This window comes from Phyllobates terribilis, unplaced genomic scaffold (genome assembly GCF_046119375.1).
Source record: "Phyllobates terribilis strain yellow unplaced genomic scaffold, ASM4611937v1 Scaffold_2__4_contigs__length_985480577, whole genome shotgun sequence".
Lineage (NCBI taxonomy): Eukaryota > Metazoa > Chordata > Amphibia > Anura > Dendrobatidae > Phyllobates > Phyllobates terribilis.
In genome coordinates, this window is record NW_027362762.1 from 371,454,709 (window position 1) to 371,472,123 (window position 17,415).

The 17,415-nt window shown below is 43.1% G+C and overlaps 1 protein-coding gene across 3 annotated transcripts; it reads left to right on the forward strand.

Annotated features, from left to right (window-relative positions):
* The first annotated feature begins 4,099 nt into the window (after positions 1-4,099).
* Positions 4,100-11,764, forward strand: CHAMP1 (chromosome alignment maintaining phosphoprotein 1). Of its 3 annotated transcripts, XM_073664741.1 has the most exons (3): positions 5,601-5,915; positions 7,898-8,117; positions 8,958-11,764. In XM_073664741.1, the coding sequence occupies exon 3, from the start codon at positions 9,008-9,010 to the stop codon at positions 10,982-10,984; it is 1,977 nt and encodes a 658-aa protein (XP_073520842.1). In that variant the 5' UTR covers positions 5,601-5,915; positions 7,898-8,117; positions 8,958-9,007; the 3' UTR covers positions 10,985-11,764. The 3 variants fall into 3 exon arrangements, with proteins under 3 accessions (XP_073520841.1, XP_073520842.1, XP_073520843.1); XM_073664740.1 differs by lacking the exons at positions 5,601-5,915; positions 7,898-8,117 and adding an exon at positions 4,100-4,227; XM_073664742.1 differs by lacking the exon at positions 7,898-8,117.
* The last annotated feature ends 5,651 nt before the right edge of the window (positions 11,765-17,415 follow it).

Here is a 17,415-nt window from a genome sequence, read left to right on the forward strand (position 1 = left end):
ATGTGGACAATAAATTGGGACAGACTTTATGCCTGTCAGTTGACCAGTTATACTGGGAGTATTATCTCTGTTTGTCCTTAGTTACTTATTAATACTATCTGACTACAATTGAGAGAGCCATTTCTATTCTATAATTTTCTATTGGGAAAATGTATGTGTATAATATACAGCCATAACCCATTTATTATAAGGGACTGGATTAGGCATTCCCACCTAGATCTTTCCTACCTCACTACGTAACCGGGTTTTTGTGGGTCACTGTAATATTTCTAACAACAACAACACCCCTATGCCGCAGGTGGTTTTAAATGCATCAGGATCTGTCTTTCCCACACATAAGCAGACGGAGGTCTCTTAGAGAGGTATTCACATTGGTAGGTCCTGACATCGAGAAACGCCTTACCGCGGCTGTCAGGTACACATGAATTGGCCAATTTATGCGCTAAGATTTCTCGTTTATTTACAGCAGTAATGCTATTCATTTTCCATACTTCATATTTCATGCGCTAAAAAAAATTTTCAAAAAATTTTTCATTTATTTCTATTTTTTATAGCAGTTATGCTATTCATATTTCATATTTCACATCTATATACTCAGTGTTACAGTGTGCTACTTTATTTGTTCACTGTAATATTTCTAGACGGTGACCTTATATGCATTTGTCAATGCATGTTTTTTGCAATTTTACAATTAATTTTAATAGCATTTTTCAATCAAGATTATATTTTAATTATTATTCACACCTTTTCCTCTTTTCCCCTCCCCACTTTAGAATTTGTTGTTTTTATTCCTGACTGAAATTGACACCTGCAGCATGTAAATTCTTCATTTTTACAGCGTTTTTTCACCCATAGAAAGCAATGAGAAAGTGAAAAAATGCTGCAAAAAATGCAACAGCGTTTTCCGCTGCTTTTTTAGGTGTATTGGTGAATAAAACTAATTTTATTAAAAAAGCATTGTTGACAAAGCGCACATGTAATCTGTACCCAAAAACGCCACTAAAATGCTGAAAAATGGGGGTTTTTAATGCCAAGAGAGCAGATTATGGCTACAGGAAAAAAAAGCTGCAAAAACGCAGCATGAGAACATAGCCTAAGCTTTGTTTTGGTACCATATCTTGTAGTAGGCTTGGTGCTCTTACTGCTTCTATGTAGTTTGGTTCTAGTACCATTTCTGTGTAATGAACATCAGAACTTTGATGAGGTTGTTTCTGTTTAGTCTGATATATTAAAGGGGTATTCCCATCTCCAAGATCCTATCCCAATATGTAGTAGGTGTAATAATAATATTAGCAAATACCTTCAATTATAACTGTAGTATAGTATTTTTGATTCGCTATCTCTCTTACCTCATGTGCAGCCATCGCAGGACCTTAGGTATCCATGGTTACGACCACTAGCAACTAGCTAACTAACTGTGACTTTATCAGTGGACGTAACCATGGATACCTAAGGTCCTGCGATGCCTGCACATGAGAAAAGAGAGATAGCGAATCAGAAAAAAATATACTACATTTCTAATTGTAGATATTTCCTAATATTATTATCACACCTACTACATATTGGGATAGGATCTTGGAGATGGAAATACCCCTTTAAGCCCGCCTTAACGATGAATTTCATATTGTAAACGCAATAAGGATGGGCCACTACTCATGGACGGTTTCTGTGTGCTTGCCCCCCAGGCCAAAATTGGTGGGCCACCCCCTGTGTGGGGCCATCAAAAACAATTCTCAAAACAGGACAGGCAAAAAGGCATGTGCTGCTCAAACAAACTCCTATTCTCCAAACAAAAAATGCATATCAGACATCAATAAAGTCATTTGAAATAAAGTTCAGAACACAAGAATTTTTAAAAAAGAAAAAACACACACGGATACCATAAGTGTTCTGTACGTGTTTTTCACAGACCGTAAACAAGCATTCGCCCTTGTCATCCATGCTGCTTGAAAAAAAACAGACATGTCTCCATGTGTTTTGCACGGACACACAGTTTGAGTAAAACCAATGACATGTGAGCAGCCCTATAAGTTATAATGGGTATATGTGGGATCCGTGAAGGAAGCCTCATACAAAGCCATTGGGCAGCACACTGGCGGACACAGACAAAAAAGGGCCCCTGTGCAAGAACAATATATGGGCCCTTTGCAGCCCAAGAGCGCCTAAAAATGCAAAACTGCACCTGCTATGGAGGTTGAAATGGGCCCCCTTACCTCTTGGGCCCCTGTGCGGCTGCACAGTTTGCACCAATGATATGTCCGCACCTGGGGCAGCACTCAGAGCCATCTCCAGAAGACAAGATGAGACAACCAGTTTTGGTTGAATATGACTTATTACATATTTCGAATATAGGAGAGAAAAAAAAACAACTATTTCTAGTAATACATATATTTTTGTTACCAAGCTCACTGTGCGGGATAAATAGGATAGAATTTGGTTCCTTAGGGCACTTTCACACCACATTCTTTCCCATGTACTGTGGCTCTGTCAGGGCTTGCCTCGGGACCCCCCACAAATTGAGATTCTGGCGTATGCACCATTGATAACAATGGTGCAGACAGAGTCACCGTCAGCTCTGTTGTTCATTTTCAGCCGCATGCATGGTTTCATTTTTTTCCCATAATTCATTTTATTTTTCTTACCTAGTTTTATTCTTACTAGTGGACATAAATATACAATCAATTCATCACTTTTGAAAAGAGTCTGACGGCCGTGTAACTCGGACTAGGATCGCAACGCAATGCTCGGACTGCCCGCCAGCTCTCCTGACCGAGCATGGCAGCATGTATTTCTATTAGCTGTCAGACTCTGCAAAAACACTAGTGCATGCCCTCATCATCTCCCGCCTCGACTACTGCAACCTCCTGCTCTGTGGCCTCCCTTCCAACACTCTTGCACCCCTTCAATCTATCCTAAACTCTGCTGCTCGACTAATCCACCTGTCCCACCGCTATTCCCCGGCCTCTCCCCTCTGTCAATCCCTTCACTGGCTCCCCATTGCCCAGAGACTCCAGTTCAAAACCCTAACCATGGCATACAAAGCCATCCACAACCTGTCTCCTCCATACATCTGTGACCTAGTCTCCCGGTACTTACCTGCACGCAACCTTCGATCCTCACAAGATCTCCTTCTCTACTCCCCTCTTATTTCCTCTTCCCACAATCGCATACAAGATTTCTCCCGTGCATCACCCCAATCTCTGGAACTCTCTACCCCAACACATCAGACTCTCGCCTACCATGGAAGCCTTCAAAAGAAACCTGAAGACCTACCTCTTCCGACAAGCCTACAACCTGCAGGAACCCTCGCTCCACCATACCACTGCACGACCAGCTCTACCCCCAACTACTGTATCCTCACCCATCCCTTGTAGACTGTGAGCCCTCGCGGGCAGGGTCCTCGCTCCTCCTGTACCAGTTGCTGACTCGTTTTGTTAAGACTATGTAAATGTTTTTGCTATGTATATCCCTATCACATGTAAAGCGCCATGGAATACGCTATAATAATAATCTCAGGCAGGGAAAGCTGACGGACAGTCCAAGCACTGCGTTGCGATCCTCGTTAAAGTTACAAGGCCGTCAGCCGCTTCCCTTAGATTGTCATTAGACAGCCAAGCACCCGCTCCTCCTGGCACAGGACGCCTCTCCACAGCTCATTCCACAGCGACTTGAAGACCCAGCCCTGCAGAATAATACACATTGACAGCTCCAATCTGCTATATCTAAATATCTCCAAATGAAGGAATACATTTGCTGTTAACTCCCTTTATGACAAGCCCCAGTGCACACATGTAGCTACACTGCTCGTACTCACTGCTGTGGGGTTTATTTTCTGTTTTTTTGATAACTGGCAATGCAGTTGTAAATACTATTACATGTATAATGTGTTAGAAAGCTGTGCTGCATTCACCGAAGTAAATCTCTTGTGCCTCGAATCTGACAGTTTTGTAAGTGCAGCAGAAGAGTTCCCTCATAGACATAAAGCGGCAAGCCTGGCAGAAATCATGGCTGCCACTACGGTCTGAGGAGGGCGGGTCTCCACACACAATACACACCGCCTGCGGGCGCTCACAGCACGCAAGACTTATTATCCCACCTCACAGCCTTTCACTGCCTATCAGCACGCCAAGCGTGATGACGTCGCGTACTGGCTTCTGATTGGCTCCGTGTTCCGGCGCCATTGAATGACGTAAGGTAGAAAGGGGCGGCTGCCGGCGGCGTGTGAAGGTGAGCGCGGTGCTTGTAGTGAGATGTGGGCAGGTGTACGGCATAGACATAGAGCGGAGTAATACCGGCGGTGTGTGGCGGGCCTGCTCCATTACTGCCCGGTTTCTGACCTTCTGTATGAAGGGGGAGGAGAGTGTCCGTCATTTCATCTTCATGTGACTCATGTTTATTCAGTGTCGGCCCGGGGGAGGGGGTCATTGAAGAATGGCGGGCTGTGCGGTTAGTGACAAGTGGAGCAGGTGTTGTCCCTTGCATGGCGTGGGCCACCCCCCTTTACATACAGGGGGAATGTAGCACTACACGGCGTCCGCTCTAATAAGCGGGTGGCGCTGTAGATTGTGGTGTGTTTGTAATGGCTGCACTCAGCACGAGCGTGCCCTGTAACCTGCAGCGGGACGAGCGTGCCCTGTAACCTGCAGCGGGACGAGCGTGCCCTGTAACCGGCAGCGGGACGAGCGTGCCCTGTAACCGGCAGCGGGACGAGCGTGCCCTGTAACCGGCAGCGGGACGAGCGTGCCCTGTAACCGGCAGCGGGACGAGCGTGCCCGGTAACCGGCGTCAGCACATATACGAAATCTACGTAGATACCAATGCCATCGCAATGGTAGTGCTAAGTCTTACTAAATGTCCTCTGGTAACCAAAGGTGTCCTCAATGATATTGGATGCATTTCACATAGTAACTACAACAAACCTCAACTAAAAATAAAAAACTGAGAAACTAAGCGATCCATCAATTAAAAACATTAAAGCACACCTGTCCACTTAGTAAACCACAAACACTGTAAGGTGGGTGACATTACACTAAGTTAAATGATAACTTGGTTGATGAAATCCGTCCTGTGGTTCTTTTATAATCTTTATTTTCATTTCTGCCATAATAAGATGCTTGTGCTTTGGGGCGGGACTTTAGGGAGGGGCTGTAACTGGTGCTCTCATTATGTATGCCTATCTCTAGACTCTGACAGGTCACTGCTTTCATTGACCTGCCTACTATTTTAAATATTGCTATTGTAATTTCTGTGGCAAAGTGAAAATTTACACACACCCCCCCCCCCCCCCCAAAATGACCGCCGTCACCTGCTCATGTGCAGTAGCATCTTTTGGTTGCCAAGAGATGCTACTGCACGGGCGCCATTTTCCTTGAAGAAAAAGAATTCGGGTGCAGCAATATGGCACCGCGCAGTAGCATCTCTCGGCAATTGAGAAATGCTACTGTGCAGGTGCCATATTGCTGCAGGCAAGTATCTTTTTCCTTTAGCAAAATGGCGTGTGCGCAGTAGCATCGGTAAGCGATAGATGCTACTGCGCGGGCGCCATTTTGCTAGAGGAAAAAGAAACTTGCCTGCAGCAATATGGCGCCCGCGAAGTAACATCGAGAAATGATACTGCGCATGCGCGGCGACATATTGCTGCACCCAAATTATTCAGTCAGCGCTCTCCTCAGCGACGCAGGTCGCACACACAAGTGCGTTTTTTTCCGGGAGTTCCCCACCTAAAGCATTCAGGTACTCTCCCCTCCCCCTCCCACCACTCTGGAATCCCCGGAGATCTCCATAACTGAAACTTGGGATGTCTCACTCCATCTAGTAATAAATCAGTGACTATGCCTGGATCCCTCCCCACTTCTCATATGGAAGTTCTTGTATCCTTTTCTCCCATCTAGATTACATCTGCTGTTCTGATGAAGGTCTGTACCTGGACCGAAAACATTTAACTCTATATGAATGCAAATAAAAGGAACTTATTTTCTGCTCTATATGATATACAGTGGTGGCCAAAAGTATTGGCACCCCTGCAATTCTGTCAGATAATACTCAGTTTCTTCCTGAAAATGATTGCAATCACAAATTCTTTGGTCTTATTATCTTCATTTAATTTGCTTGCAAGGAAAAAACACAAAAGAGAATGAAGCAAAAATCATATCATTGATCATTTCACACAAAACTCCAAAAATGGGCCAGACAAAAGTATTGGCACCCTCAGCCTAATACTTGGTTGCACAACCTTTAGCCAAAATAACTGCGGACAACCGCTTTCGGTAACCATCAATGAGTTTCTTACAATGCTCTGCTGGAATTGTAGACCATTCTTCTTTGGCAAACTGCTCCAGGTCCCTGATATTTGAAGGGTGCCTTGTCCAAACTGCCATTTTGAGATCTCTCCACAGGTGTTCTATGGGATTCATGTCTGGACTCATTGCTGGCCACCTTAGAAGTCTCCAGTGCTTTCTCTCAAACCATTTTATAGTGCTTTTGGAAGTGTGTTTTGGGTCATTGTCCTGCTGGAAGACCCATGACCTCTGAGGGAGACCCAGCTTTCTCACACTGGGCCCTACATTATGCTGCAAAATTTGTTGGTAGTCTTCAGACTTCATAATGCCATGCACACGGTCAAGCAGTCCAGTGCCAGAGGCAGCAAAGCAACCCCAAAACATCAGGGAACCTCCGCCATGTTTGACTGTAGGGACCGTGTTCTTTTCTTTGAATGCCTCTTTTTTTTTTCCTGTACACTCTATGTTGATGCTTTTTGCCAAAAAGCTCTACTTTTGTCTCATCTGACCAGAGAACATTCTTCCAAAACGTTTTAGGCTTTCTCAGGTAAGTTTTGGGAAAACTCCAGCCTGGCTTTTTTATGTCTCGGGGTAAGAAGTGGGGTCTTCCTGGGTATCCTACCATATAGTCCCTTTTCATTCAGACGTCGACGGATAGTACGGGTTGACACTGTTGTACCCTCGGACTGCAGGGCAGCTTGAACTTGTTTGGATGTTAGTCGAGGTTCTTTATCCACCATCCGCACAATCTTGCGTTGAAATCTCTCGTCAATTTTTCTTTTCCGTCCACATCTAGGGAGGTTAGCCACAGTGCCACGGGCTTTAAACTTCTTGATGACACTGCGCACGGAAGACACAGGAACTTTCAGGTCTTTGGAGATGGACTTGTAGCCTTGAGATTGCTCATGCTTCCTCACAATTTGGTTTATCAAGTCCTCAGACAGTTCTTTAGTCTTCTTTCTTTTCTCCATGCTCAATGTGGTACACACAAGGACACAGGATAGAGGTTGAGTCAACTTTAATCCATGTTAACTGGCTGCAAGTGTGATTTAGTTATTGACAACACCTGTTAGGTGGCACAGGTAAGTTACAGGTGCTGTTAATTACACAAATTAGAGAAGCATCACATGATTTTTCAAACAGTGCCAATACTTTTGTCCATCCCCTTTTTTAGGTTTGGTGTGGAATTATATCCAATTTGGCTTTAGGACAATTCTTTTTGTGTTTTTTCATTGAAGACAAATTAAATGAAGATAATAATACCAAAGAATTTTTGATTACAATCATTTTCAGGAAGAAACTGAGTATTATCTGACAGAATTGCAGGGGTGCCAATACTTTTGGCCACCACTGTATGGGTTGGATACCCTCCTTGTGCATCTAAATCAGTTACTGCAAGAGTGCCTTATATTATCCTTTTTTACTTGCTTGGTTCTACAAGCACTTTTCAATTTTAAATATTAATGTTGAGACACCCAGGTAACGCCAGTGCCATTACACCACCTAAAGCACCATTCCTGCATTTTGGTTTTTTTATTGCAGCGCTGGAGTTGTGCTACTAATATAAGGCCCCTGCAGTTAGTCTTATACTTGCCATCTTCTGCTCTTTTCTGCATTAGTCGGTCTCCAGCACTTTGTTACCTGCCGGATCGTTCCAGTGTTTGTGGGAGAGAGCCGCTGGTCACTTTTCTATGCAAGTCTATGGGAGCCTTGTTCTGACACTCATAGACTTGCATTAAGAGCTTGTGACTGTTACCTCTGACTTCCAGTCTGCCAGAAGTTGCGGTCACAAGATGGTGGCACTGGAGTGGCGCCTGGAAGAGCTGAAGAAGGCGGATGGTGAGTATAATACATGCAGGATGTCTTTTGGGACATGTGAAGTGATTGACCTCAGGTGATATTCTATGGGTATTGCATAATATTGTTGTGTCTTTAAATACCTAGAGGGTTTCTCCGAATATTGTAAGTTATACCCTATTCGGCAGCCTCAGGCACTCCCATTGAGCGTGAATGTAGCGGAAGTGCACATGCTCAACCTCCACTCGGATGGGGTGGTATAGAGCCCCATTCTTTTGATAGGTTATAACTTTCAGTCCGTGTACAAACCCTTTACATGCTCCATTATCATGTGAACTTTCCTTATATACGTGTATACCATTGCTACTGTCATTGTTCAGACCCAGTAAAGAGGTTTTCCCACCTTGTAAATGGATGTTATATCATTAGGATATGCTATTACTTTATGACTGGTGGGAATCCAACATTAGGATAGCTTCTGATCCTGTGAATGAAGGTGCCACATCTCTGATTCAAATTTGGGTTTCCATCACTATTTTAACCTGCTTCGATGGGCTGGCCAAACTTTGTGCAGGGTAACTGCAGCATGTCTCTGTTCAAGAGAATTGGTCTTCTGCACAGTTTTCTGCACTCCCAGAGTGCTTGCTGCTGTGTGTTAAAAGTGGACATGATGCTATCCATCATTTCATTCCAAGTATGAACTCTCTGGGACCCCTACCAGCTAGTGATATGCCATCACTTCTTAGGATGTGAACATGCTTTAAATTGTAAATTGTGCTTTAGTTGTAAAGATATATGTAGTATTGAAAAATAAGTCTAGTAAATTTTCATATTTACATTTTTTTATTTGTTTTTTTCACTGATTATTTTTTCTGTCTTTAGATTGTTCATACATCACTTGTGGATTATACATTGGTGGTGACAACTGAACAATGGAAGTCCTGCAAAAGCACAATGAGCTGGACTGCAACCGGTGCAGCTTTCATGGAACAGACTATAAAAGTGTACAGATCCACATGGGAACTATACATCCTGAATTTTGTGAAGAAATTGATACTGGTGGTTTGGGAAAACTGGTGTTTTACCAGAAAAGTGCAAGATTGTTCCACTGTCACAGATGTTTCTTCACGAGCAAAATGTTTTCCAGTGTATATTATCATATCTTGGGCCAGCACGCTGAACCCGACAAGCTGTTCAATAAATTAAAACCAATCAAAGAGCCTAAATCAGAGCAAGGTTTGTTTCTGTGCTCAGAAAAAAATGATTCCGAACATATGGTCAGTGAAGATGAAAAATCTGTAGACGAAAAGTTCAAGTTGAAAGAAGTAAAATCTGAAGAAAATGACACCCTTACTTCTTGGCCAGAAAATGTATCTTGCCAGGTTACCCATGATAATTCTGACATTGAATTTAAAAGTGGCAGTAGCAGCAGCAGCAGCATCGAGAAGGCAAGGACCATCTTCCAAGAAACAAAAGACTCTAGCTGTGATCCTGAATCTAGCAGCAGTAGCGATAACATAAGCACAGCGAAATCTGTGCAGGCAAATGCTGGGGTTGAGTTTTCTGATAATGATATTGCGTCTTCCCCTTCTAAAGATATACCAGAGTTCTCTGATGAAGATGACGAACCCGCACTGCCTGGTGGTATCCCACAGTTTTCTGACGATGAAACTGTAACTCAGTCAAAAGATGCTCAAGAGGCTTCAGAAGATGTGTTACATGACCAGTCTAGAGGGATTGAGGATATTTCTGAAGATGAGATGCCACTAGAAGAAAAACTTATAGAAAATATATCTGAAGATGAAAGTGCTCCAGCTCAGTCAAAGCTGGAAGATGTATCTGAGGAAGAGGACATGTTGGCCCCAGCTAAAGAAATGATGGAGTTTTCTGATGATGACGAGGAAGATAATTTAGCATTGTCAAAGGAAGACATGGAGTTTTCAGACGATGAGGAGGCAAATGATAAACCTAAAAATGTGGAGACAAATGCCTCTAAAAATGTCATGGACTTTTCTGAAGAGGAGGAAACCACAACTGCATCAAGAAATGTAATGGAGTTTTCGGAAGAGGAAGAAACCCCAGGTTTATCAAAGGAAATTATGGACTTTTCAGAAGATGATGAGGATGATGATGATGATGATGATGCAGCAGCTCCAGCAATGCCAAAGAGTATAATGGAGTTTTCAGAAGAAGAGGACATTTCTCCCCAATCAAAAGATATGCCCAAATATCTAGAGGGTAATTCAACGCCCACTCAGTCAAAAGACTCCGAGTATGTTGAAGATGCTATGTCTTTATTCAAGGGTTCATCACCATTTTCTGAATATGGAGCACCAGATGAGTTTACACCTAATCGGCCAAAGGACTTTGCAAATAAATCTAAAGGTCTCCCTGGTACATCACGCCTGTCAGTAGCTACAAATTTCTCAGACTGTTCAGGTACTCCATCATGGTCTAAAGATGGACTTGACACTTCAGACTCTGGCGACATCTCTCTCAGTGCTCCAGACACTTATGATGTATCAGATGATAAAGATAGTTTTCTGAAAGAAGAGGAAATATTAAAACACGTTAAACGTATTAAAGGAAAATTTCAATGCATGCTTTGTGATTATAGACCATTAAAAAGGGGGCCTATTTTAAACCATTTGATCACCAAACATAACATGCCTAGTCCTTTTATATGTAAAATATGTGGTGAGACATTTGCAGTGGAGACCCATCTAAAAAACCATTCCTCTGCCCACACGAAAGGTTTGTATAAATGTCAAAAATGTAATTTTCAAACCGATTATCCAAGGGGTTTCAAGAAACACCAGACACATTGTGAAAGCCGCCGCCACTACCGCAAGGGTGGTGGAAATAAGCCTGTTGTGGATTTGCCACCAGAAGAACATGAGGAACACTGACTGACTTTATTGAACTTGTGCTTATAGACGTTAACATTTCATTGTGCACTAGTAAATGTAGGTGCCCTATCGTATGGTCATTTGTTTCTTCCTCTCTTGGCTTAGACAACAAGACTTTTAGGTGGCACAAATGGTACAAGTAAATGTTTAAAATATTCCCAAAAGTCTTTACATCCTTCAAGCAGATCATAACATTTATGAGCATTGAAGTCACCTACATCTTGATGAAGCAGAATGATTAACTATAGAACGGTGTTACAGCTGTCGTATTGGCTACCTCCTCTATAAATAGGCATGTAGTATATTGAAGATGTGTGTCTTCCTAGATGTGTGTAATCTCTTTCTAGCGTAAATGTTGTTAGAAAGGAGTTATTTTCTCTAGTAGTGAAAGTTGAATTATTTTATGCACTCTCAATCCTTCTAAACCCTTAATGGGCCTTAATTTATAAAAGCTAAATCTGGTGGAATACGTCTTCAACAACTATGATAATGTACAAGAATCACTTTGCTATTGGAAAGATATATTATTCTTTTCAGTATTTTTCATGAGTAAGGCCCTCTTTACTGTGAACATTTTCATGTGCAGTATTCTGTTGGTGTAGTTTCTGTTCACACAGTGCTATGTTTTCACCGATTTTGCTATTTCTAAAATATCTTATTCTGTTTTGCTTTTTGGTTTTTTTTTGTTCCTCTTTAATTAACATAGTGACTTCTTAGTATATTAGTGCATATGGTATTGCTAAAATATGATTGTATCATAAAATTGTATTATTTAACTTATCCATGGTTTAGCATTCATTCCTGGTACACTATTAAGCTGTGATCACCTTTTGCTCTTTAGCATACTGCAGTCTGCTGCTCTGAAAACAAAAACCAGCATATAGAATTTTCTTAAGGCGTTAATTAACTCATTTTCATTCTAAAAAACTCATTTTTGCATTGAAAAGCCCTTATGATTTCTGCAGGTTCGTGTGTTTTGCAGCATGCATCTGCTTGCTGTTATGTTTTGTTGTTTTTTTGTTTTGTTTTTTAAAGGGGTGTGTGAGGAAAAAATGTCCTTAAAAAATTACCGTGGTTTGTAAATAAAGAGCCAGAATATTTTTCCTTAAGCTCTCCTAAAAAAACAAACAAAAAAAACCCCTCTTACTAGAAGAAAGCTTTCATACATGACTGTGTTTGTGTTGTAGTGCAAGGTTTCCGCCATCAACTTACTGTATGTGGTTGCAGACGCGACAACAAATTCAATGTGCTTGGCATTTTGGTCTCCATTGCAGCTTATCTTACGGCTAGTACTCATTTACTTTAAGCTATCTGTTCAGCCAGCTATACATGGTCACAATGAGCTATAGCTCCCACCTGGCTGATGGTCCTGGGGTAGTTCATTGGTTCCCCCAATGGCATTTCTTGCAAATTGGATAGTGCTCTTCTCTTGAATGTTAGTGATTTTTCAATAAATAACAGGTAATAATTAGATATACAGTGAAGGAAATACTTATTTGATCCCTTTCTGTTTTTGCAAGTTTGCCCACTGACAAAGACATGAACAGTCTATAATTTTAAGGGTAGGTTAATTTTAACATTGAGAGATAGAATACCCCCCCCCCCCCCAAAAAAAAAAAATCAAGAAAATCGCATTGTATTAATTTAAATAAATTTATTTGCAGTGAGAAATAAGCATTTGATCCCCTACAAACCATTATGAGTTCTGGCTATTACAGACCAGTTAGACATTCCTAATCAACGCGTTACCTGCATTAAAGACAGCTGTCTTACATAGTCACTTGTATAAAAGACTCCTGTCCACAGACTCAATTAATCAGTCAGACTCTAACCTCTACAACATGGGCAAGACCAAAAAGCTTTCTAAGGATGTCAGGGACAAGATCATAGACCTGCACAAAGCTGGAATGGGCTACAAAACTATAAGTAAGATGCTGGGTGAGGAGACAACTGTTGGTGCAATAGTAAGAAAATGGAAGAAATACAAAATGACTGTCAATCGACATCGATCTGGGGCATCATGCAAAATCTCACCTCGTGGGGCATCCTTGATCGTGAGGAAGGGGAGAGATCAGACTGAAACTACACGGGGGGAACTTGTTAATGATCTCAAGGCAGCTGGGACCACAGTCACCAAGAAAACCATTGGTAATACATTATGCCTAAAGGTTTAAAATCCTGCAGTGCCCGCAAGGTCCCCCTGCTCAAGAAGGCAGATGTGCAGGCCTGTCTGAAGTTTTCCAATGTACACCTGGATGATTCTGTGAGTTATTGGGAGAAGATGCTGTGGTCAGATGAGACAAAAATTGAGCTCTTTGACATTAACTCAACTTGTGTTTGGAGGAAGAGAAATGCTGCCTGTGACCCAAAAAACACCGTCCCCACCGTCATGCATGGAGGTGGAAATATTATGTTTTGGCATGTTTCTCTAGGGCACAGGACTACTTCACCGCATCAATGGGAGAATGGATGGAGCCATGTACTGTAAAATCCTGAATGATAACCTCCTTCCCTCCACCAGAACATTAAAAATGGGTCGTGGCTGGGTCTTCTAGCAAGACAATGACCCAAAATATACAGCCAAGGCAACAAAGGAGTGGCTCAAAAAGAAGCACATAAAGGTCATGGAGTGGCCTAGCCAGTCTCCAGACCTTAATTCCATAGAAAACGTATGGAGGGAGTTGAAGCTCCGAGTTGCCAAGCGACAGCCTCAAAATCTTAATGATTTAGAGATGATCTGCCAAGAAGAGTGGACCAAAATTCCTCCTGACATGTGCGCAAACCTCGTCATCAGCTACAAACAACGTCTGACTGCTGTGCTTGCCAACAATCGTTTTGCCACCAAGTATTAAGTGTTGTTTTCCAGAGGGATCAAATACTTATTTCTCACTGCAAAATGCAAATAAATGTATCTAATTTATACAATGTGGTTTTTTTTTTTTTTTTTTGGTTTTTTTTTTTTTTGGATATTCTGTCTCTCAATGTAAAAATTAGCCTACCCTTAAAATTATAGACTGTTCATGTCTTTGTCAGTGGGCAAACTTATAAAAACAGCAAGGGATCAAATAATTATTTCCTTCACTGTATGTACCTCACCAGAAGCTTATCTCAAAAAGCAAGATGATATAGTGCTGTGTAAAAATAATAATGTTTATGGCTATCTTAGGCTGGTGTCACATATATCTGGAATCAGGTTTAGGGCTCGCTCACATGAGTGTATAACCCTTCCGAGTGCTCTCTGATGTTTTATCTGATAGCACTTGGACCAGGGGTCCTCAAACTACGGCCCGCGGGCCACATGCGGCCCGCGGAGGACTTTTATCCGGCCCGCCGGGCTATGGGCGGAGGAGAGGGGAGCGGTGCCATTGCCCGCCCTTCCCCCCGCTTGCTCAGGGCCCCGGCAGGCGGATACTTGCCTCTTCCCATGCCTCTGCAGATCTGTCTTCCTGCTCTGCGCTTCCTATGACGTCTCAGGTCAGAGGGTGCGGTGATGTCTTTACACCGCGCCCTCCCGAGTGCCGTCACAGGCAGCGCAGAGCGGGACGACGCCACCGCGACGCTGGAGTCCAGACCAGAGTAGAGCAGCGGCAGCAAGTGAGAAGTGAGGTGAGTATTGGATTTTTTTTTTTTTTTTTTAATGTATGAAGGCATAGGTCATTATATGGAGGGGTGACATCCTGCAAGGGGTATAATATGGGGGGGTGACATGCTGCATGGGGCATGATATGGGGGGTGACATGCTGCATGGGGCATTATATGGGGGGGTGACATGCTGCATGGGGCATTATATGGGGGAGTGACATGCTGCATGGGGCATTATATGGGCGGGTGACATGCTGCATGGGACATTATATGGGGGGTGACATGCTGCATGGGGCATTATAAAGACAGGGGAGTGATATCTTGCATGGGGCATTATATGGAGGGGTGACATCCTGCAAGGGGTATAATATGGGGGGGTGACATCCTGCATGGGGCATTATATGGGGGGGTGACATCCTGCATGGGGCATTATATGGGGGGGTGACATGCTGCATGGGGCATTATATGGGGGGGTGACATGCTGCATGGGGCATTATATGGGGGGGTGACATGCTGCATGGGACATTATATGGGGGGTGACATGCTGCATGGGGCATTATAAAGACAGGGGAGTGATATCTTGCATGGGGCATTATATGGGGGGGGGTGACATCCTGCATGGGGCATTATATGGGGGGGTGACATGCTGCATGGGGCATTATATGGGGGGTGACATGCTGCATGGGGCATTATATGGGGGGTGACATCCTGCATGGGGCATTATATGGGGGGTGACATCCTGCATGGGGCATTATATGCGGGGGGAAAGGGACATCCTGCATGGGGCATAATATGGGGGTGTGTGACATGCTGCATGGGGCATAATATGGGGGGGTGACATGCTGCATGGGGCATTATATGGTGGGGGGGGGTGACATGCTGCATGGGGCATTATAAGGGGGGGAACAGCCTGCATGGGGCATTATAAGGGGTGGACCAGCCTGCATATGGCATTATAAGGGGGAAACAGCCTTCCTATTGGGAACATTTACCTGCCTATTGGGGACATTTGCCTGCCTATTGGGGACATTTACCTGCCTATTGGGGACATTTACCTGCCTATTGGGGACATTTACCTGCCTATTGGGGACCTATGCTGCCTATTGGATACATTTACCTGCCTATTGAGGACCTATGCTGCCTATTGGGTACAGTTACCTACCTATTGAAATACCGGTTGATTTAACTTTACTTGTTCTTCATTTTAAATATTGTATTTGTTCCTGTATTGTTTTTTTTTACTACAAAATAAGATATGTGCAGTGTGCATAGTAATTTGTTCATAGTTTTTTTAAAAAACTATATTCCGGCCCTCCAATGGTCTGAGGGACCGTGAACTGGCCCCCTGTTTAAAAAGTTTGAGGACCCCTGACTTGGACTAATGTTATACTATGGGGTAGTGTAGATCCTGCAATTTTTTTTTATTCACTAGATCTTAGAATAATAATTTCCAAAATTGGATGTGTTTAAATAAAATGTTCCTGTGCTGAGATAATCTTATAAATGTGCCCCTGTGTAAAGGCCGTGTCTGACCGTACAGGGACTGGTCTGATCATACCACATCTCCTGGGCAGGGGAGGAAGGAAAAGAGTATACAGACATTACAGCAGGAAATCGCAGCTGCTTTCTCTGAAGTAAAACATTGTTTAAAAACAGGCAGGTAAATGTTTTACCTCATAGAAATAATCAGCTGTGATCCCCTGCTGTAATGTCTGTATACTCTTTTGCTTCTTCCTCTGCTCAGGAGATGTGGTATGATCAGACCATGTTCCTGTATGGTCAGACACAGACATTACACAGGACACAGCAGGGGCACATTTATAAGATTATCTCAGCCCAGGAACATTTTATTTAAACACATCCAATTGTGGAACTTATTATTATTCCAAGATCTATTGATTTAAAATGAACTTTTATTTATGGGAAAAGCCCTTTAATGATTTCTGTGGTGTGGCTGTTTTTGTTGTATTTCTTCTGCAGGATCTGTCCCTGTTCTGTACCCACCTGTAATAGAGTGCTGCCGAAAGTGAACCTGACATGACACATGCTTCTCCATCCACTGGCACTTGCAGGGTGATCTCAGCCAGGAATGTGTTACTCTGAATTGCGGTGGAGTTTCAGATAAAAACATACTTTAATAGCTGCCGTGGAATGAGCCGCACTGTGGACTAGTTGGACAGACGTGACTCGGTGGCTTCTCCCACCAGCTACTAGTGACTGACACGTCCCTCTCTAATCTATCTCTCTAATCAAACATACAGGAATACTGTAGACCTGTCAGTCACTGGCAGCACGTGAGGTGAAACCGCTGGGTCACATCTGTCCGATTTATCCACTGTGCGGCTCTGTCCTCAACAGCTTTTAAAGTATGTTCTGTTCTGAAATCTGAGATCATGAGGCCCGTGCCTGATACTTGCTGCCCGTGGATGATGGGTATCAGCTGTCAGGTTTCCTTTAAAGGCGTTTTTGCAAAATAATGAAAGCGCTGCACACCGGCAGTAATACAGGTTCATTAAAGAGATTATGTGGTAAAAGGTTCTCATGGGGGGTTAGATTTTTTTTTTAAATAAAAACAGCAAAATTAGTTATACTCACTTGCAGTCACCCTCCTGGATCCGGGGCAGACTGATCTTTGATCTGCCCCAGCAGTAATAATGTCACCATTCTACCAGACACAGGACCACCGCAGCTTGTGATAGGCTGCAGCAGTCAGATAGCTTGAACTACAGCAGTCGTGTATCTGGTAGAACGGTGACATAATGTTGGCGCAGACCATTGGGCGGCCTGTCCTGAGTCCAGAAAGGGGGACAGCTGTGAGTATGATTTACTTTATTTGTACAGAATCTGGT

What these genes read in the sequence shown, in the direction of transcription:
- CHAMP1 (XM_073664740.1), top strand. Translation starts at nt 9,008, where the DNA reads ATGGAAGTCCTGCAAAAGCACAATGAGCTGGACTGCAACCGGTGCAGC.